We start from the raw sequence: 21999 nt of genomic DNA, 5'->3' as shown, positions 1-21999 counted from the left end.
GGCCCCCCCCCCCCCAGGACTGGGTTTTTGTTTGTTTGTTTGTTTGTTTTTGTTTTGACTGGGAATTGAACTCAGAGGTGTTTTACCATTAAGCTACATCCCTTTTAAATTTTGAGACAGGGTCTTGCTAAATTGCTCAGGGTCTCTCTAAGTTTCTGGGCCTGGCCTTGAACTTGCAATCCTCCTGCCTCAGCCCCCTGAGCTGCTGAGATGACAGGTCTGTAGCACTCTGCCTGGCTGGGCCCATGTTTTTATGATAGAATGGGGGCTAAATGTCAGCCACAGGAAGAAAAGCCCCCCCCCGCCCCCGCAACCTCCTGCCACTCAAGGGCAGTCAGGACAGTTCTGAGTCGTCTGACTTCCATGTCCACACACTGGGCAGGGCCTTAGCAGGACCTACAAGCTGTGAATACCAGAATACCAGAGGCTTTTGTCCTTTCACTGTCAGTGCTTCTGTTTCTCCTGCTGGCAGGTGTCATGCCCCAATCTTGTCCTCCAACTTTGATTTCTCTCTAAATATGAATCCATTCTCCCGTAGGATAATGAGATATCACTGGAAATGCAGTGGTGTTCCCCAGGCATGTGTGAGGCACCTACCCTGTTCTGTGCTGTGTGTTGTGTGGATAAACCCAGCACCTGACCCAGAGGACCACAGTGGGCTGGGTTCCATCACCCCGGAGCACCTGTTCCCACTTCCCGGCAGGCTTGATCTTGCTGCCATGATGCCCCTGCTGGTCAAGAAGGGAACTACAGGCTCCTTGGAGGAATGGATCTGTCATGGGTGGCCCATGAGTCCCTGACAGCCCTTTCTCCTTCCCACCCACCTTCTCTCCTTGCGCAGAGCCCCGCGGGCAAGAGCAGGCTAGGTGGAGGGGACAGCCCCTACCTGATGCTCTTTGGGAACATGGCAGAATGCCAGTCGCCTCAGGACTGCTGCCCTGGTGGCCCTACCTAGGGAGGTCTCCCTTCCCCAAATACAAGGGAACCCAGACACACTGCTGCTGACAACAACCAAACCCCCCAAGAAACCAAAGTCAGGAGGAGCCAGCTGTCTGGAACACGGAGTGGAGAAGGGGACCTGAAGGAGAAGGGAGGGCTGAGGCCAGGGGGGCCTGGACGGCGACTCAGGCCCCAGGAAGCGGGTGACCCCCAGGACAGCCCCTCAGTGACTCACAGAGACTGCAGGCCCGGCAGCTCCCACAGCGCTTCCGCCGGGATCCCTCCCAGCTCGTTGTTCTGCAGCATCCTGGAAGGGAAAAGGGGGCTTTGAGGACCCACAAGGCATGAGGACAGGGGTGGCAGGGGGTGAGGAGGTCCCTGCTTGAGCCCCTTGCCCCAAGCTAGGCCCCTCCCTTTTGCTTGAGAGCCCCAGAGGGAATCTTGGTCCAGCCCCTCCCCTCTGTTGCTAGTGGGGAGTCGGAGGCTGTTGAGGTGTACACTGGAGGCTGGGAGGCCCAGGGTGGGGAGAGAGCATCGCAGAAGAGCTTCCAGGATGAGGCAGGAGGAAAGAGAATGGTGAAAAGGAAGGGAGATGTTCTCGAAGCAACAAGGGCCGAACGAAGTCAGAATCCATGGAATTCTGCTGAAGTTTGTCAGGAAGCATGTGGGCCTCAGTTTCTCTATTAATTCAACTGAGAGGCTCCAGGTTCCTTTGTGGAAGAGGAGGACATGGATGAGGGTAAGGTGTCAGGGTGTCAGGATTTCAGGAAAATGTGTTTTAAGAGTCCTTGTCTGTAGATACAGTTTGAAACCCATCACAGTGGCACATGCCTGTAGTCCCAGTAACTCAGAGGCTGAGGAAGGAGGACCCCAAGTTCAAGGCCAGCCTCCATGAAAACCTGCCTCAAAATTAAAAGGATAGCTCGTTTTTATCCCATTGGTTTTTATCCCGAGTACTGCAAGAAAAGAGAAGAAAGGAAAGCAGGGAGGGAGGAAAGGAAAGAATTCAAAGTACCCAGATCAGCACACCAGCCTGTTCTGGTGGGCCAGCCTCACACAACAGAATTTAGAAAAGTAACAGACCAACTAGTGGAAATGACCCTCTGGCCAAGCTGCCTTCCTGGGACTGGGGCTGGGCCACAGGATGCCAGGATGTCTCCTCAGGCTGGGATGGTGGAGCTCCTGGGGGCCTGGAAACCCCAGGGAGTATGCAGTCGGGGAACAATGGCAGAACGGGACACCTTTCCCAGAGGCACCACTGACTCCAGCCAACTCCTGGCAGCAGAGGGACCTTAGGACATTTTGAGGAAGGCACCCCACACTGCAGGAAGTCCCTGAGGTAGGGCCCTGAGCAAGGGTCCTGCTTGCCTGGTTCTAAGGGAGATATCGGAGGACAAAATGGAGGGAAGCCTTTGGGTAGCCATTGCCATCAGAACATCCTTTACTTCTGAGCCCCCAGATCCAGAAATGAGAAGGTGGGCATTCGGGGAGCAGGAGCTCTGGAAATAGCTGAAGAAGCAGGAAGGACATGGCTGACTGTCCCAGGCAGGGTGAGGGAGCACCCCCTCCTAAGCTGTGCATGCAACCTGTCCGGGGAGGAGTCAGGTGCATTTGTGGGTCTGCCTCAGCTGGCCAGGCTCCTTGAGAATTATGGGGAGGGGGTGCAAGGGGGGTGATCTCTCAGTGAGCACTTACTATGTGCCCCAGTATGTCACTGCCCTGAGGGGTCCAGTCTTCCCTCTAAGGTGTTATTGTTAGCCCTGGTTCAGAGAGGAAGGTCAAGGCTCCGAGAGGATAAACACCTTGCCCAAGGTCACGTAGGTATCACTGGGCTTCAGGGAACGGGGCTTATTTCCTGATCTTGACTTTAGTAATAGTAAGAGCTGGCTTGCCAAGCCCTGGTGTTGGGGTATTAACAGGTATTCACCCAAACCTATCCTTGTTACAACTCTACCAGATCATTTCAAGGTCACACAGCTGATAAGGGACAGAGATGGGGTTTGAATCCAGAGGTTTAGACCTACAGTCTGGATGCTTAACCAATGACACCACATAGCACCTATCTCGATGGCAGGGTAGAGCAGGGGCCAGAAAATGCTGATGAACCTGGTAGCTATTGTTGCCTGCTGTGTGACTGTCCAGGTCACAGTCACCTGTTACCTTCCCTGATCTCCTCTTACGGATATGTGAAGACCCCAAATACAAACCAAATTTCAGCACCCTGGGACAGGATGCTCACCTACTGCAGGAATGTGGGGGGTGCGGAAAGGAGCCCCTTGTGGAGGCAAAGCTGAAGATGAGAGAACAATACAGACTCGGGCAGCCCAGGACTGGGGTCTTGCCCAGCAGGAGAGAGGGAGGGCAGTGTGGGAGAAGGGCCAGGCTGCCCTGAGCAGCTGGAGGACCCTGCCCCTTTCCATGCACACTCCGTGATCCCAAAGGTCTCAGCCTCCTGGTCCCTCCAGTGCAGGCTCTAAGCGGTGCCAGAGAGAGCTTTCCAACAACGGTTTCCTTTCATGAATGGAATTTAAACCTGCGCCTCTCCAGCTTCCTTAAATATGACGTCCCACGTGAGGCTCTGGTCAGATGGCCCTGGGACTGCATCCCCAGCTCTGCCCCTCTCCAGGTGTGTGAAAGGTACAAGTGCTTAAACTCCCAGGGCCTCTGATTCCTCCTCTATGGACTGGGGATAATGATGGTGACCTCACATGCTGACTATGATCAAATAAAATAGCTCTGGCAAACCCTGTGCAGGAAGAAAAAACTAAGGGGATGCTGGCGAACATCATTGACCGTTATTAATATCTGGTCTCAGTTCTACCACTTACTGGAGGACTGGAGTAAGTCACTGCCCTCCTCTGGGCCTCAAGTCCCTCATCTGTTAAAGGAAGAAGCTGCCAGAAGATGTACAGACTTCCCCCAGTTGTAGCAGTCAAGGATTCGGTCTCACCTAACCACACAGAAAGAAGTGAGAGGTCAACCAGGGAAGGAACCCATTCTTCAGGTTCCTCTCCTGGAACTGAGGCCTGCTTGGCCACGGGACTCCAGGGCAGCTCCCTGGGTAAAGATGCTGGAGCTCCTGGGAACCCGCACTTCCCTGTGCAGGTAGAGGAGCTGAGGCATGCAGGTGGGAGCTCCTCTCCCTCCAGCCATCTGACTTCTTTCATTGGAAAAGGCAAGCACTTCTCCCCCTACCTGAGTGAGCTGCCTTGATTCTCACCCGGAGGCCTCAGCATGCTTGAAGCAAAGTACAGGGAAATGATGGCTGGGAAAGGGAGTCGGGGCTGCTCAGGCCAAGCATTCCTCCAGGACTAGACCTGCACAGGTACCTTCCATCGCAAAGAGCACCTCCATATATCTCCACCCTCCAAGAAGCCCCACCCCTTCCTCTGCCAAATCCTAAACAGAGAAATCTAGAAAGACCTTTAAGGTGTAGGAATCGTACCCCCAACACAGATTCTGCAGTATCCTCGTGGGGCTCTTAAGGTTATTTTCCACTGTCAGGGAACTCAGTGTCTCCCCAGAGAACTCCTGCCGGGCCATACCACCTGGCCACCAGAAAGCCCCTTCTTTCCTGAATCAAAACCCAGCCAGCTGGAGTCCAGCATGGCACTTGGCTCCGGCCCCGACCTGCTTCCAGTGCTGTCCCTGGTCTCGTCACCCAGCCATCAGCTTCTTTATTGAAGCACAGTCAGGTTTTAAAGACTGGAAGGACTTTTAGAAGGGAACAGCCTCTTTGTTTTCCAAGATGAACAGATGGAGGATCAGAGAGGGGTGGTGACTTGCCCTGAATTGCAAAACAGATTAATGGCAGGATCCCAGGATCTCAGCCCTGTGTCCCAGGCCAGGGCTTTGTGACCTACCCTACTTCTCTTGGTGGCCCTGGTTCTGCCTGGTGAGGCAGAGTCTATTTAATCCTGTGCACCCAACTCTGACTGCATGTTAGAATCACCTGGAAGGTTTTTAAATTCCCAATGCCCAGCCACACTGTAACCCAGTTAAGTCTCTGGGGCAGAGTCCTTGGGGGCAGAATATGAGGCATTCACAGTTTTTCAAATTCACAGTGACATTTTTTTTTCTTATTTCATCTTTTTGTGTGTGTGTGTGTGACTGGGGATTGGGGATTGAACCCAGCCTTTGCACATACTAAGCAACTGCTCGGTCACATAATGAACTGGGGATAATGATGTTGATCTCACATGCTGACTGTGATCAAATAAAATAGCCCAGCTATTTTTATTTTCTTTTGAGACAGGGTCTCACTAAACTGCCCAGGCTGGCCTCCAACTTGTAATCCTCCTGCTTCAGCCTCCTAAATGTCTGGGATCGCAGGTGTCATTTCCACCCTTGGCTTCAGGTGATTGTCATGTGGAGCTGAGCCTGGCAGAAGTCTAGTCCTCAGCACCCTCCCTCCTTGTGTCCTGGTGTGTCAGTCAGCTTTTTCCTCTGCTGTGACTGAAGGACCCAGCCAGAACAATTGTAGAGGAGGAAAAGTTTATTGAAGGTCTCAGTCTATAGAAGGCCAGATCCACTCCTCGGGGCTCGAGGCGAGGGAGAACATCATGGTGGAAGAGTGTGGCAGAGGGAAGCAGCTCACGTGGTGATCAGAGAGCAGAGAGACTCCCTTCTCCAGATACAAAATGTATACCCCATAGCCACACCACCAGTGAACCACTTCCCCCAGCCACACCCCACCTGCCTCCAGTTACCACTCAGAAAATCCCATCAGGGATTAACTCACTGGTTAGGGTAAGGCTATAACCCAATCATTTCTCCCCCAAACTTTCTCGCATTGTCTCACATGTGAGCTTTTGGGGGGACAGCTCATATCCAAACCATAACACCTGGGGAACATCTTTCTGGCCAGAGAGACATTTGGGGACAAGAACCATGAGTGCCACAGCCAGAGGGTACCACAGGTGACCCAGCAGCGGCTCCACAAGCCCTTCCTTTGGTTCTGCAAAGGGGCCTTGGGGTTCCTGGAGTGGGCGAGACAGCACCTGGAGCCCCCGACCCACACTCGCAGAGCTCTCTCTCATCTGTTGTATGTTGAGACTTCTACACAAGGTCTTTTTAAATTTCTGGGTTTTTTTTTTTTTTTTCTCTATTTCTTTTTCTTCCTTTTTTAGGTGTGGTGCTGGAGATGGAAGCTAGGGCCCCATCCATGCTGGGCCTGAGCTCTACCACTGACCAGACTCTCAGCTTTTGTTTAAGTTTTTGTAGCTAAAAATGTTGGGAAGTTTATTCCAACTATCCCATTTTAAATGATGAAATAACGATTTGCAGGGAGAGGGCGTCGGAACATCCTCCCGGCACCTGCTCTGGTGAGGTCCTCTGGGCTCCAGTTTTCCTGCTGCACTAGAGACCCACTTCCTGTCCACCAATCCCTTAGAGGGTCTCCCTGGGCTCTGGACAGCCTGGGCCCATGAAGCAGGCCAGTGAGACTCACCCAAAGCCAGCACTCCCCAGTGACTCACACGTCCCTCCTGGGGTCTGTTCAGTTCAGTTCAACAACACAGATGGAGCCCCAGCTCTGGGCCAGGCATGGCCACTGTCTGGCCAGGTGGAGCATAACACAGCCCATGACAACACCAGACAGCTCCAGGCCCCGTGGAGAGGGCTCCCTAGAGGCTGGCATAGGGAGATGTCCTCGAGGACAGGCCAGACGAATTCTTTCCCTCCCGCTCCTCGGTGCCCTCCAGCCAGGGCTTCAGAGGGATGGGCCCGCTCAGAAGAAGCCAGGAGCCCTTCTAGACCCTTATGTTCACCAAGATGGCACTGGCGAGGAATCTGCAGTCACTGACTCCCAGGAGTTCAGGGCTCAGCCCAGGAGCAAGGGTTCTGGGGAAATCTTCCCAGTCTACTGGAGGCAGGGACAGAATGGTAAGGCCCTGACTGTCTGCCACCTGCTTCCTGGGTCTGGCTCTGGTGAGGAACAAAGGTCCCAGCAGAGTCCTTTCTTTTCTTTTTCTTTCCTTTCCTTTCTCCCCCTCCCCCTCCCCCTCCCCGCCGTATTAGGGATTAAACCTAGGGGGTACTTTTCCACTGAGCCACATCCCCAGCCCTTTGTTTGATTTTGAGACAGGGTCTTGCTACATTGCCCAGGTTGGCCTGGTACTTGTGGAGAGTGCCTCGGCCTCCCGAGTTGCTGGGATGACAGGTGTGTGCTTCATGCCTGGTGTCAGCAGGCATCTTGGTAGATGGGACCACAGTATCCTGATGCAGGGCGGGCACAGGCCCTGGCTGGTCCTCCGAGGAGGGGACTAAGGCCTGGATTAAGGACTAAGGTCCTGCTCCCTGGCAGGAAAGCTCTGGGAGGGGAAGGTGGGGCTTCAACCTTTTGAGGTAAAGACCCTGAGGCTTAACAGACACACACACCCTGAGCCCAAGGGCTCTAGCCACAGCCACCCCCAGGCCCTACAGGCACTCAGGACAGGGCCCTTGGAGGTACATGCAGTGTCCCATGTGCCTGGGGCAGCAAGAAGGTAGCTTCCCTTGAGACAGCACCACCAGCGAGCCTGGCAGCTAACCTGATGTCCAGACACACAGGAGCCCACGGCTGCCGACTCCCTGTGGAGGCCAACTCTGGTGATCCAACCTTGAACAGAGGAGAGTGGGAGAGAAGCCCTAGTGATACCTCCAGGGCTGGCCTGGGGGGAGGACCCGAGGGAGGGGCTCTGCCACAGCCATTCAGGGAGGATCAGAGAGCGAATCCACTTTATTTAATCCTTTGCTTCTGGGAGGGTAAAAAGGAGTTGGCGTGTCCCCCAGGCATCAGAGAAAGGAAGGTGAAGTTCAGAGAAGGGTCCTGGACAAGAGGAGACCAGGGAGCTGCTGGGGGCTCTGGTGCAGAGAGGCTCTCTTGCTGGCCTATTTTTCTTGCAGGCCTGAAAGCCAAACAATGGAAGGACCTGCAACAAGGGACGTCAGACATCGGGAAGGTCCTATGCTGGGGTGCTCTGAAGCACTGGAGTGACAGGAGGGATTCCCCAGACGGCCTGCCCATTCCTAAAGCAAAGGTCTGCAGGCAGAGAAACGGCATGCAGGTTTGGGGGACCTGGTGGCCTTGGAGGATGGGGCAAAGCAGAGGTCTCTGGCAGAGTTGGGGGCGAATGGGCTGGCAGTCCTCCGCTCTCCTGGCCGCCCTGCTGCTGCGCCAAGATGCCGTTGGTGGGAAGGGGGCGGCGGGCAGCCTGCGGTTTCTCCTGGGCTTTGATTTATTGCCTAATGCAGGCAGAGAAGAAAGGGGAGGCTCATCTCTAAGCCAGAGTCTTAGGAGCGGGACGTGAGTCTCCCATCTTCTGAAGGCCCAGCAAACAGAGCCCTGCTCTCTAATCCGGCTGCAGGTCTGAGCCTGCCACGGGGCACAGACATGCCACCAAGTAGGCCTCTTGCACTGCGCCTCTGGTTCAGAATCCCCCACCCCCACCCCCATGGCTCTGTGCTTATGGGGCGCAAGACGGAGGGCAGAGGCAGGAAGGAGACCGGGGAGGCAGTAACAGAGGTGCCAAGAGGGAGAGAAAGGTCCAAGACAGAAGAGGAGGCTGAGGACAGACAGGAGGCACCCATGGGCAGAGTAGAGAATGGAGGAGGGACAGCGTCCAGGACAGCCCTGAGAGTGAGATTCGGAGGCAGATGGAGAGAGAGACCTGGGAACCAGAGGTGCCCCAACAACACCAATTACGTGGGAAAAGAAAGTGCTTAGGTTTGGATTATTGGCTGGACCATGTGGGAAGGGCCCCTGCTAGTCCAAAAGCAACTTTAAGAAAAAATTTAAAAAGATATCTCAGTGTCTGAGTGGGGTGCTGCATCCAACCAGGGCACAGAACTGGATTTCAGTCCCTTATCCCCTCAGGCTCAACTATACAAAGACCTGCAAGTCTAGTTAGGGCCAAAGGAGTAACAGAGCTGGGGAATGGCTCAGCCAGCACCTTAGGGAAGCTTCCAAATGACCATTCTTTTGTTTCAGGATCCGCCCCCTAAGATCCTCATTTTCTTCCCAAACTAATCCCTGGGGTAAGGAGCCTTTCCAGGAAGCCCACCTCCAGAGTCTGTGCTTCCACCTCCTCCACCCTTCCTCGTCATAAGGACCCAAGAAGGCCTCTGGGAGGACAGTATTGTTGAGATGGAGTGAGTCATGAGTTGGGATGAGAGGAGACAGGGCCTCAGCCTTCCATTCTCTGAAGTGGATCCTCAGGCCAATGGCAAGGGAAAGCCAGGTAATTAACGCAAGGTCTTCGCCAACTTACTTTCCTTTTTGCTTCAAAGGGGAGGTGAAAGGGATTGGGCAGAAGCAGCCTGAAGGCTGAAGGAGAAGATAGGAGAATGAACTAAAGCACATTTGAGCCTCAAAAAGAAAAATGAGCAAAGAAAACCCATCTGGATTCTTCCTTCCTAAAAACAGTCTTCTGCCTCTCCTGGCCTGAGGGTCTCAGGGAGGGTGCTGCAACTGAACTCTTCCCCCACCAAGCCCTGTGCCTTAGGGCATTATTCATGGCACCAAAAAAAAAAAACTTCACTTCTCTTTAGGGTGGCCACCCACGGGCAGGTGCGATTCAACATTTGTTTACAGTCACAAAGGTTTATTGCAGATAAGACAAAGCAAAGCATTGGACATAATGAGTGAAAATAAAGTGAATATAAAGTCAAAATACACTCTACTGCCAAGTGTATCTAAAAAGAACGAATTTTTAAAAAGTGAAGAGAAGAAGCAAATCAGTGGTAAACCAAGAGTCAGGCTGCAGATCTTCCATCTGACCATGAGTCTCTCTGCTGCACCTTTATGGAAACTGGGGTGCACTGATACTTACAGGATCTTCAGGCTGTAGAGACCAGAGAAGGCTTGTCCCGGAATATGTGAGAGACGATTCCCAGAGAGACGCCTGGAAATCAGAGTCAAAGGTCAGTGGTGTCAGCAGGTAACCCAAGGAGGGGGTGACTTCCATTATTACTTCGTATCTTGGGATGTGGGAGGGGGAGGTGGTGGTGACAGCTAGCATTTATTGAGGTCTACACCTACTCCACACATGCCATCTCAATTCTCACAAAACCCCATAAGGTACTTTGTTTGGTTTCAGATAATGGGGATGGAACCCAGGTGTGCTTAACCACTGAGCTATATCCCAGCCCTTTTTATTTTTTAGTTTGACACAGGGTCTTGCTGAGTTGCTTAGGGCCTCACTAAGTTGCTGAGGCTGGCCTCGAACTTGCAATCCTCCTGCCTCAGCCTCCTGAGCTGCTGGAATTACAGGCATATGCCACCATCCCTGGCTTGAAGGTAATTTCATACAATAATTTTGCTTGTTTGTTTTGGTGCTGAGGATGGAACGGCGGGCCTTGTGCATGCTAAGCACATGCTCTACTACTTAGCTACAACTCCAGCCCTACAATGGTCTTAGTGCTCCTGGGCTTTGACTGTGACCTATCACATGAGGTCAGGCACAGAATTGTCCGCTGATGGTGCCGTCAGGTCAGAGTTCAAAAAGTTTCATATTTCAGATTTTTGGATTTAGCTATGCTTAAATTTCACATGAGAAATTTCACACAAGGAAACTGAGGCTGAGTCAAGTGACTTCCCCTCCAGAAGCACAGGGTTCGCCCCAGATCTGACAATCTTTGGGGCTCACTTTGCACTGTGGTCTGTCCTGGGCTGAGCTGGGCTACCCACATCCTGCTCTTGACCACTGACCTGCACTGCCCATGTCACCAGTGAAGGGGTGGGTACAGAGGTCTGCATCTCCCCGCGCCTTCACCACACAGCTCACCCCCAGTAACTGGGGAACATTGGGAGATGACATTCTGGTCTAATTAAGCATTTCCCCATTTGTCATGGGGTGATCAATTCTAAAAGGAGCAAATGTAATAAAATATGCTCACACCTGACTGGGCAGAGGTTAATTGTGCCTGGCTCAGAAGACACTTCTGAACCGAGCTTTCCATCCCACCCCCATATGTTTTATCTCAGGCTGGGGATGTGGCTCAGGGTAGAATGCTTGCCTGGCCCTGGGTTAGATTCCACCCCACCTCCAAAAGAATCTAATCAAAGTCTCTTTACTTGACATTTGTCGTTCAAAAATAACTGTGTGGAAAGGCATCTCGATATTTTAGGTCACCAAGCCTGGCTTCTGTGGATGGGCTCGTGCCTGGGTGGGTCCTGGAGCTTGACCCTGTCAGGGAGCAGGAGCTACAAAACCAGCCTTGACTCTCAGGTTGTCCCCCCTCTTCGTCCCCTTTCCTGATCTGTTGGCCTTGCTCTTACTTTTTGTTCCCCTGACAGGCTGTCACACCCACCTCTTACCCTGTCCACTTCCTTTGAACACTGGTTTCCTCCCCTTCTCCCTCCCCCTTCCTCCTCCTCCCCCTCCTCCTCTTCTTCTTCCCCCTATTGCTCAGCTCCACCAACCCTGCCCCCCCACACAATGCCCTGGGACCCACACCTACAGTGCCAGCTCCCCTGCTGTCCCCACAGCTCGCCAGCCCTGAGCAAGCTCCCTGAGGGTGGCAGAAGGGACCTCCAGCTTGTTTCCCCTAGGTCACCTTGAGCTTGCCTTCTGCACAGAGGATCCAACAAGAACCCGATCTGCAAACCCTGCTACAGCCCTGGGAGTTGATGGACTCCCTGTCCTTGAGGAGCGCTATCCGGGTGAGGAGGGGACACTTGTGAGGGAGTAGCGAGTCAGGGTCGCGATGGGGCAGAAATGTATCCAGGGCCAGGAGCCCACACTTTGTGCAGTTTAAGCAAAGCTTTGTAGGACCCCAAGGATCTAGGGGAAGGAGAGACTTGGGACAGAGTGACCTGGTTTCCCAAAGCAATCAGGAGGGACACTCTAATGGAGCAGGTGACTTCCTCCTGAGCCTCCTTGAGTGTGAGGCCAGACAGGAGTGACACTGTGGGGAGGGATTACCCAGAAAGGACTTTGCCAGGGAAGAGGATCTTGTAGGGGAGGGTAAAGATGTTGATCCTACAGGTTGTGGGGAGCCACCAAGGGCTCTTGAGCTGGTGGGGTGCATCTTAAAGTTGTACAGAGAACATCAGAAGGGAGGCAGCAGATCTGTCACTTAGGAGGCTGGTTTCCCCCAGGTGTCGGGATGTCTGGGGCAGTAGCAGTGGGAATAGAGAACAAAGGGTAGATGTGAGTGACATCTCATAGAACCACTGGGCTCTAGAGAATGGCTGGTGGCTGGACGCAGGGCACAGCTTCAGCTCAAAGATGACCCTGGGGAGATGTGCAACTAAGGACAATGAGAGGGAAAGTGAGCCAGGCACAGTGGGTGGCGCACACCTGTGATCTCAGCGACTCAGGAAGCTGAGGTAGGAGGATGGCAAGTTCAAGGCCAGTCTCAGGAACTTAGTGAGGCCCTGAACAACTTAGCAAGGACCTGACTCAAAATAAAAAGGGCTGGGGGTGTGGTTCAGGGGTAGAACGCCCCTGGGCTTAATCCCGAGGACTGCCAAAAAAAAAAAAAAAGTTGCAAAAAGGCCCTAGTTTCAGGGAAGAATGCAGTTAGACTCCAGACCTCCTGTACCGCGTGGGCCTAGCCCTGCCCCCCAGGACTCACACTTGGAGCAGAGGTCAGCGGGACTGCTTGGCTTCCCAAGCCCCTTTCTCTTCCCTCAAGCCCCCCTCCTCCTGAGGTGACCTGGTTCCTCAGCTGGTAGAGGCAGCCCCAGCCTCGCTTCCCATCCCCCAACTCCCACTCACAGCTCCTCCAAGAAGCGAAGGTGGCGGAAGAGGCCTGGCTGAAGCTCCGTGAGGTTGTTCATGCTGAGGTCTCTGCGTGGAGAGAAAACGGGGAGGGGGCTGTGAGCTGCCCACCTGTACCATCTGCACTGTCCTGCCCCAAGTCCCCCTGGGGGAGACAGAGTTTCCCACAGCTCCTTTCAGCCCCCCACTTGCACCCTGCCCTGCCCTCCTAGCTCCGCAGGCAGAGCAGGGCTGGGAGCCAGACCCCCCCCCCCCCCAGCTGCCTCTGTCCAGTCTCCCATCCACCCTCCCCCTTTCACTCTTCCTTGGCAGGGTTCTCCTGGGACTAGCTGCAATTAGGACAATGAAGGAAGCTGACTTCCCCACAAACGGAGGAGCTAGAGGAAAATTCGTAGCATTTCAGAGAGGAAGGGAGGGGTCCCTAGTGCACATAATATTTTATGCACTCTTTTTACCAGTGGGGAAACTGAGGCCTGGAATCTACAGAGCAGCCTCAGTGGATGTCCATGCCTTGCTGTGCCCATCCCCAGGCCCCCACAGGGGTCATCCAGTTCCAACCCTTTGGGCTGTCTGGCAGTCTCCCTCCCATTGGCCTTGCTCCCTGTCAGTCTCCTGGCACATCCTAAAAGATGCCCAGATTCCTGAATGGGGGTGTGTGAAGGCCCAGATCCCTCCATGCACTCACAGCCTAGATCATTCTAAGCCTTCCAGGTTACCTAAGAGACCCTATGAGTGGTTTTAGCGTCACTGTCCTTTAAGATGACCTGCAAACAAATTAACCACAATAATTACATTGACATTTACTGGAGGCCCACTCTGTGCCAGGCATTGGCCAACCTTTATCCAAATAATCCCACTTAATCCTCACAACCACCCCAGGCTAGCTTCCATTTTACATTTAAGAAAACAAAAGAAAAAAGCAGGGAGCTTTGGAGTCAAAAGGCCCTGAGGTCCTATCTCTCCTCCACAGTCACCTATCAGACCTGGGGCTCTTGATCACTTGGACCAGCCATTTTCTCAGCCATAAAAATAAGATGAAAAATGATGATGATGATAATAATAATATGGAACAAATAAAACCAAGCTAGCTAGGTCCTTGTTAGGATCAAGAACTCATGTTGACAGATTGCCTAATAAATAGGACATACACAATAAATATTTGCTTCTTCCTTCTACCTTTCCCTCAGTGGCCTGTGGGCCAGAGTCCCAGCCCCACAGGCCTGGAGGTGGGTAGGGCGGAGTCGGGGACTTTGTTTGCAGGTCCTGGCTCTTGTTGGCATTTTCTTCTTAGAGGTTGTGCGTTTATATCCGACTCATTTGGGTTCCCTCCTATTTCAAACTCCTAAGAGCTGCTTCTCAGCTCACCTCCCTGGGTGAGCAGAGGTGAGCCCAGGTCAGACTACCGCATCCTTAGGCAGCACCCTCAGGCCTTCGCCTTGCTCTCGGAATGCACATGTGCCCTCGAACTTGTGCCTCCATTTCCCCCGCCCCAGAAATGTGTTGCTTTATGTGTGTGCTGGGAGAGGCTGGTGGGGTAGCTAGGGACATGTGCTTGGGAGCCCAGTTCCAGTCTATAAAAAAGACTGTTTAGTCTCAAATGTTTTATCTTTGATAAAGCTTGGGCTCCGGACTCCATGTCCTCTAAGGAAGGAAGATGTTCCAGGCAGGGTAGAGCTAAGGAACTGTCACGCTAAATGTGGGACTGGTCCTTGTCTATGGTTCCCTCCCTGCACCCCTGTGGAAACAGAAGGGCCACGGCCACCTGCCAGGTCTCGAAGCAGGGCTCTGTGGAGGCCATAGTGGGGCTGATGGTCATAGTCAACGACAGGAAAAAAGTTGCACCAAGAGGGTTCGTTTGGTCCTCGGGATGTTTCTGGGCTCCATCCGCCTCTGGCTACATCTGACCAGATGCAGGGTGATGCCCATGGATGCCCAGGCTGCAGATCCTGGTCTGACTCGATTCCTTCCCCTTGAGCCCCGGGCCTGGCTCATTCTCAGTGAGGAGGGAGCTAGGTGCCACGAAAATGATTACCTCTAAATATTTACCCTGTGCATTTCTGATGTGTCTCGACAGGCACCCGAGCGGGAGTTCAAGGAGCACGTGGGGCATGTGACTCAGGCCTCATCATTCAGCTGTCCCTCCAGGGGCCGCACCGGAGCTCTGATGCTGCTCCACGGCCCCCACCCCACCCACTCCCTCCGCCTGCCACCCTGACTAGCGGCCTCATTGTTCTACCCTGGGGAGGAGGGGGCTGAACCCTCACCACCGCCTCCACATCCTGCCCCAAGACAGCAGGCCGCTCAGCTGCAGTGCTCAGGAGAGGGGCCAGGGTGGGGCAGTTTCCTATGGTCTGGTGGGGTGGGGGGCCCATTCAGGCCTGGCCCCTCACAAAAGGAAGAAGGGTGAGGCTGGTGCCAGGCAAAGGTAGGAAGAGAATTGCGCAGAGCTGGGAGAGGGAGAAACAAATGGCCTAGTGATGCTGTTTTAAGGTCTAACTTATGGCTGAATTGGACACTTAAGGCCTGAACTCAAACTCTGCTCTACCATCACCACCCTGTGACCACTGCCCCCGGGCCCTGCCATACACACACACACACACACACACACACACACACACTAACTCATACACACTGCTCTCCATTGCTGACTCCATGGGCACATAACCTGTGCAGTTGCACAGGGCCCCACACTCAGAAGGGCCCAGCTATTGCCATTTTGAAATACTTCCTACTTTGGGCAAGAGGCCCTCCATTTTCATTTGCAGGGGGCCCCTCAACAGCTATTCTGGCCTGAAAAGCAAGCGCTTCAAAGGATGGCTTGCAATCTCGTTCTGAAGTCTTCATCCAGTCCTGGCAGCCCTCAGGATACACAGGCACGTTCTGTGTCCTCTTGGCTGGACATGGCCATGATGAGGTGGGGTTGCGGGGGAGGGTGTTGACAGAGCAAGGCTGGTGGGAGGGTAGGGCTGAGGGGGGCAGCCCTGGGCACAGGAAGCGGAAGTTTCTGGCTGCACATTAGGAAAATGTTCTCAGAGCTTCACCCTGTGAGGTAACTGGACCACCCAAGGTAACTGGGTAAGGCGGTGTCACCATGGAGACAGGAAGCCGGTTTGATAAGAGGGAAGATGTTGGGAAATGGAATGGGGCAGAGAACAGCAAAACCCATGCTCCAGAGACAGGAAAGAGGAGATGCTCCCAAGGAAGTCTGGCTGATAACCAAGGGCCCCTGGCGGGGACCGGTTCTGCTTGAATTTTTCCCGTGGAAGGAAGCAACAGTGAAGGACAAACTTTTGGGTCCTGCTGAGGTAGACCTGGAAGGACATCCCACACTGGAGAAGAGACCCAAGACGCATGAACCCCCTTTTCACTGTCTCTCCTGGGGCTCAGGTTGCCCATCTCTGCAACCAGGAAAAGGTCAGCTATTTATTTTATTGTAAATATTTAAGGTGTACAACTTGATGATTGGATATACATACACAGTAGGAAATAATCACCACCATTTAGCTCGTGAACACACCCATCATCTCACATAGCTATGGTTTTTCCTTCTCATTCATTCATTCATTCACTTTTTGGCAAGAACACATAGGATCCACCCTCAGAAAAAGGCCTCAGGGTGTCCAGGAGATGAGCCCTAACCCCAGCCACAGCAATGCCCTGGTGTCACCTCTTCTGTGAGGCTTCCCTTACCTCCCCAGGCAGAGCTGGGGTGACATCCTCTGGATCCCGAAGACGTTTCATAAACACTTGACAATAATTCTTGAGCCAGTGTCTAGCACTGCTCCTGCCTTTATCCTTACCCTGGCACAATGCTAACTGGCTGTGCGACCCCATCCCAATATCTCTGAGCCCCCCCTAGTCTCATCTATAAAGTCAGAGTCATTGTACCTACCTGACAAGAGCTATTGTGAGGAGTGTGTGAGTCAATAAACATAAAGCCCAGGTCTCTATAAATCTGCCTAATCCCCTACTATCAGACTCATCCAACTGAATTCTAATTATTAGTCTGTAACAACATATCTGAGCTTATTCAAAGCAGGGGATTAATCACCTGTGCACTCTCCAGTCCTAGTGGGATGTCTGGCAAATAGGGTGTTCAAAAACCAATCAAATAAACGCATCACAGGGCTGGAGGTGTAGCTCAGTGGTGGGGTGCTTGCCTAGCGTGGGCCAGGCCCTGAGTCAAAAAACCAAACCAAATGAAGTGTTACAAACATAAACGATTCCTCTCCCTGTTCCTGTGACTGACAGCCTTCACTCAGAGGAAGTTCTTCCCAATGTCTAGTTGGATGAATTCCCATTGATGCTGAAAGGCACAGCCTCTGGGAGGAACTTGATTCCAAGTCAACAGTGCCGTCAATGGTGGCTCTTGCTACAGAGGTCACTGGTAATGTTCTAGTGATTTGGCCTCCTCTGGAGAAAGTAAAAGTGTGGTCCTCCTCCAAACAAGCCCTCCTGACCCTACATGGGCCATGGGTTTTCTCCTGACCCTGTTCTCTGTCTCTGGATAGGGACTGGCAGGCTGCCTAAGAACCATGAGGGCCACTGAGCTGGGCACATATCCCACCATATTGGAAGATAACTTGGCAGGGCGCAGGCAGGCCAGTGTAGCATGAGACAAACGGGGGGGGGGGGCTCCCACTAAAAAGGCATCTACAGTAGACAAGCTATCTACCACAGGGACCATGGGTGTCCAGAGAACACTTGATGAATTTCTTTCAACAAGAGAGGCAGGTAATGAGGTCAAAAGAGGAAAGAAGCCTGAATTTAGAAGCAGGGATCTGGTTCAATGAAAGGAATGGCTAGGTCCCTCTGTCTTAAAGATCCCTGCTTTGCCACCAGCTGCTTTGGCAATAGGCCTTGGGGGGTACAGAGGAGTTGCATTGCTGGGGGAGGATTGATGACTCACAAACTAACAACAAAACCCACGTACGTACACTGCTGTGTGGTTTGCAAAACGCTCCTGTAGACCCTCACCGGATTCAGTTCTAGAGTACACACGAGTCTCAGGAGTGGAAACAGCCTACAGAGAGAGCTTCCTGGGCAGAAATGGGATGAGGGTGAAGGTGCATGAGACTCAAGCAACTCACAGAAGTCCAGAGTGGAAGGCACCCAGGGTGCAGCCCACGCCATCATGGACCCTGCAGTTAGCTCTTCATTGGGCAGGGCCTGTCCCTCTAACTGCCTGGCTTCAGCAGTTAGCTCCTAAGTGCCCGTAGCATCTCCTGGTTATGTGACATGAAAACACGCTCTGCCTCTGGCTCTGTGGTAAAGCAGTGTGACCCCATCCCCATGTCATTTCATATCTCTGAGTCCCCTTTGTCTCATCTATAAAATGGGAGTCATGCTCCAGGACCTGGGTTCCATCCCCAAGAATGCATAAAAAATAAAATAAATACACCATCCCAGGTATTTGCAAACACCTGCTCAATGGTTGGTCTTTTACCATACTCCTTTAATTTACTAGTACAAAATAGATCCAGAGAGGGTTAGAAGTACCTAAAATCACACAGCAAATTAATGGCACAGTAGGGGTTACTACTTGGTCTCTTAAATCACATAAGGAGTGGAATGACGGTACTTACCTGTAGCTCCAGCTGCTCAGGAGGCTGAGGAAAGATACTTGAGCTCAGGAGTTTGAGACCAGACTGGGCAATATAAAAAGACCCTATCTCAAACCAACCAACCAGATGGATGCTCTTTCGATCGACTAGATAGATTCTTTTCTTTTCTTTTGCAGGGGAGGTACTGGAGATTGAGCCCAGGAACATTCTACCACTGAGTCATATCTCCAAATCTTTTTTATTTTGTGACAGAGTCTCACTAAGTTTTCCAAGCTGGCCTCCAACTTGCAATCCTCCTGCCTCAGATTCCTGGGTAGCTGGGATTGCAGGTGTGCACCACTGTGTCTGGCTTAATCTTGAATTTTCTAACGCAGTGTCCTCTGTCTAGTTTATTCCCTGAGATGACACTTCCCATCAGAAATAATGTGCATAGCAGCTATCTTCTTTGAGATTCCAAAGACACAAGTTGACACAAAGTTCTCTTGGAATTTTGTGGTTTTCAACACTTTCCAAACAAGGGAGTGTGCTTCAGTCTAGAAAAAGTCTCCCTCACCATCCACATAACAGCACAAACCGTTCTCTTAGGGTTTGCACAAAGTCCTATGTGAGAACAACGCTGTATTTTGAAATAAAAGGGCTATTGCTTTACTTTGTCATTTCTTGGCTCCCTTGTTGGTAACAAGCATGTCTCCAGCCTGCCTGGAGTGGCAGGAAGGCTATGACGAGGGAACTGGAGGGGGGTGAGGGGGAATGAGAGGCTGGAGGGTCAGCGGGAGAGGCAGGGTCTGGATTGGGGGTGCCTGTGGAGGGGAAGGAGGGTCCTGGTAGTTGCCAGGCAAAGTTGAGGCTGGGCAGGTCAGACTGCACTGGGGCAAGGCTGGAAACCCAGAGTGTCACCAGAAGGTGACCCAATTAATCCATGTGGGACTGAGAGGGGTAAAGGGAGGGGAATAGAGATATTCCTAAAGGTCAGAAGAGAGAAAAGAAAAATAGTATTTTCCACAGGTAGTCAGAGAATGCCATCACTGGCTCTTGCCTATGTGGGTCTCCTCGAAGTCTAATGACCGACAACGGAGGCCAAGGAAGGATGGCACCCAGGAGAGGTCCCTCCACTCAAAAATGCTAGTTGTGGGAAATCGTGGTTTAGCTCCATGGGCACCAAATTCAGGCTGAGCCCTACTTCTCAGCTTCTTCTCACAGAGAGGGGTTCATTGGACAGCGGGCTGCAGGCATGGGTGCCTGGGCAGAGCGAGGAGAAGGAGATGGGGTGTGGGGCTGGCCTTGACCTTCAGCACTGTAGGGAAATCCCTTTGGGGGGAAGCCAGGCCCATGCATGGCTGAGGGGGCATCTCTGGCTCTACTGGGTAAAGCTGCTAAGGCGGATTGGACCGCAGTGCCCAAGTCCCAGTCAAAAGTGCTACAGTGGGTCAAATGCAAGGGGCTGCTCCTGCCCCCAGGCCAGAGGTCAAGGTCCTTGGAGAGCCTATGGGACCTGTTCTCCCCAGCCGTGCCCAGAGCCAGGCAGCAATGCTCAAGAGCAAAGCGTGGCCCAGGGATTGCACAATGCATGTGTGCTTCTCCAGGGCTCCTCCCTCCTTGCCAAGCCATGCCACCCACAGGCAGAGATGTTAAAGGGACCCAGACTTCTTGGACCCCACCAGGGGGGTCACAGTGTGACCTGATAACAGCCCATGACATGAAGGGCAGAGTCTCTGGAGGGCCCTGAAGCCATGAGGGCTTCTCTGGACCCCCTCCCTTCTCTGCCCCCTCTCTGGAGACAGCACAGACCCACGCTGCCCAGAGAATGGAATGGCAAGGTCACAGCCGCAGGCGACTATTTAAGTTCATTAACATTAAGTTGAAAATTTCAGTTCTTTGGCTGCACCAAACATATTTCAGGGCTCAATCGCCACAGGCAGCTAGAGGGTACTGCCATGGAGGATGCAGACCAGAATACATCCACCATCACAGGGTGTGCTGTGAGTCAGCAACAGTGCAGCCTCCACACCCAGAAAGACCCGTGCTTGTCCCCAGCTCTGCCACTCACTGGCCATGTGACTGTGGGGAAGTTATTTCACCTCTCACTGGGTGCCTAGCACACAGTAAATTACCTCTCATCACCTGTGAACATCACTACTCAATGCCCCAAGGCCCAGTTCTAGTGCCTCGGCCTATAGGAAGCCTCCAGCCTCCCACTGTCCACTGAATCAAGCAGCCATTTGCCTATTCAATGAGTATTTATCGAGCACTTACTATATAACAGGCTCTGTGCTAGATGAAGCCTCGCACATGTATGCTCCTTGTCCTCAAAGAGCCAACTCCAGTGGGGACAATGGCCAGAGAACAGACAATAATACCAGGCTGAGTGACAAGTGCTGGGACTGGGGCTTGAGTGTCATAGGGCTTCCTCTCAGACTAATCCCCCTGTGGCCTTTTGACTCTAATCTCTGAGGGTTCAGTTATAAGTCAGGTCGCACAACCCTGCCTTCAATTACAAACTGTCATCTTCTGGTCTCAGATCATTCATTCATGTGGCTGCTCTGTCCAAACAGTCTAGAGCTCCTCCACAGCTCCCAATTATGGGTTTCTGTCACATACACAGACAGCATCCAGGTCGGTTTTCTAGAAGGCCATGGAAGGGAGGGGGGGCATCCCACACACAGGCCCTGGCCAGAGGGACAGAAGAGGTCAGACAAATCTGGTGCAGGAGGGGGACAGAATAAACCCAGAGAAAGCCAGCCACAGTGGCTGTGCATTTGAAGTCTTGTTCATTGGATCCCGCCAGGCCCCAGTCTCTGACTCACCAGTGTCTTTAACAGTCCCTCTGGTCCCTGGCTCAGCCTAGCAGGGCACCCTCTCTGTGTGTGGGAAGGAATGCAAGCTCTCCTCAGCCCAGACATCTGGGGTAGGAACTACTAGCGGCTCCCCTTCCCTCCGAACATTGGGAAATCCCTGAGCTCCCAGCCAGGGCCCCTGACAGGGCTGGGTGGAGTGGGTACAAGAGGACACCCAGGTGGGACGGAGCCAGGCAGCCCGAGCAGGAGGTGCCACCCCAGCTCTGAGCGCTGTTTGCTTAGCTGGAGCTCCAGCCCGCTACCTTTTTTCCCACAGATAAACAGGCAGGGTGTGTCTGGAGCAAGGCCCCGCCATGCAGTCACCACCCCATCCCAGACACTGCTCCCTTCTCACATCAGGACCTCCTCCTCTCCTTCTCAGGCCAGCAGCTCAACGTCCTTCTGCCTCTCTACACACTGCGGAGCTCCCAGACACCCCCCACCTACCCCCCAGTCAGGGGCAACACAAGATCCCTGCCGGAGGCCCCAGGCTCCAGCTGAAGGCAGGGGAAAGCAGAGGCTAGGAGTTGAGAGGCCTCGGGCTCATTTTACAGATGAGGTTCAGCAAAATTAAGGTCCCTCAGGGCCCAAATGCCAGGTTGTCCTCAAACCCTACGTCCCTGCCTCTCCCCCTAGCCCACAATCTGAAGGTCTTTTGCGGTTGGTAGAGCTGGGCACGTCCCTGTTCTCGTGGAATGCAATTCTTTTCCCGGGCCAGGGAGTGAAGCCTTATTTATTCCCACCTTAAATGAAGAACTGGCGACTCGGAAATATCACGTTACTTCCCCTAAGTCACACAGTTAGAAATGCCAGCGCGAACCCCCGCGGGCGGGCTCTGCTGCCCCAGCCGCACGCACGGACCGGCCCAGCCGCGGAGCCTCCCGCCGCGCTGCTGCCCGGGCTGGCCAGCGCCCAGCCGCCCGGGCGGGTCGGGCCAGAGCCTCGGGGAACGCAAGG

The 21999-nt window shown here is 53.2% G+C and overlaps 1 protein-coding gene across 4 annotated transcripts in view; it reads right to left on the bottom strand.

Moving 5' to 3' along the window:
- Lgr6 (leucine rich repeat containing G protein-coupled receptor 6) overlaps positions 1-21999 on the bottom strand; it is a 117394-nt gene that overhangs the window by 76708 nt on the left and 18687 nt on the right. For 3 of the 4 annotated variants that reach the window (XM_048809691.1, XM_048809689.1, XM_048809693.1), the window contains exons 2-4: positions 12642-12713; positions 9750-9821; positions 1175-1246 (exon numbers count right to left, since the gene is read on the bottom strand). In XM_048809691.1, the coding sequence (XP_048665648.1) occupies positions 1175-1246; positions 9750-9821; positions 12642-12713 (216 nt within the window). The remainder of the gene's footprint in view (positions 1-1174; positions 1247-9749; positions 9822-12641; positions 12714-21999) is intronic. The other variant, XM_048809690.1, reaches the window with a different exon arrangement.

Source organism: Marmota marmota, unplaced genomic scaffold (assembly GCF_001458135.2).
Source record: "Marmota marmota marmota unplaced genomic scaffold, marMar, whole genome shotgun sequence".
NCBI lineage: Eukaryota > Metazoa > Chordata > Mammalia > Rodentia > Sciuridae > Marmota > Marmota marmota.
Note: the sequence above shows the minus strand (reverse complement) of the source record. Positions and strands in the feature narration are given on the sequence as shown.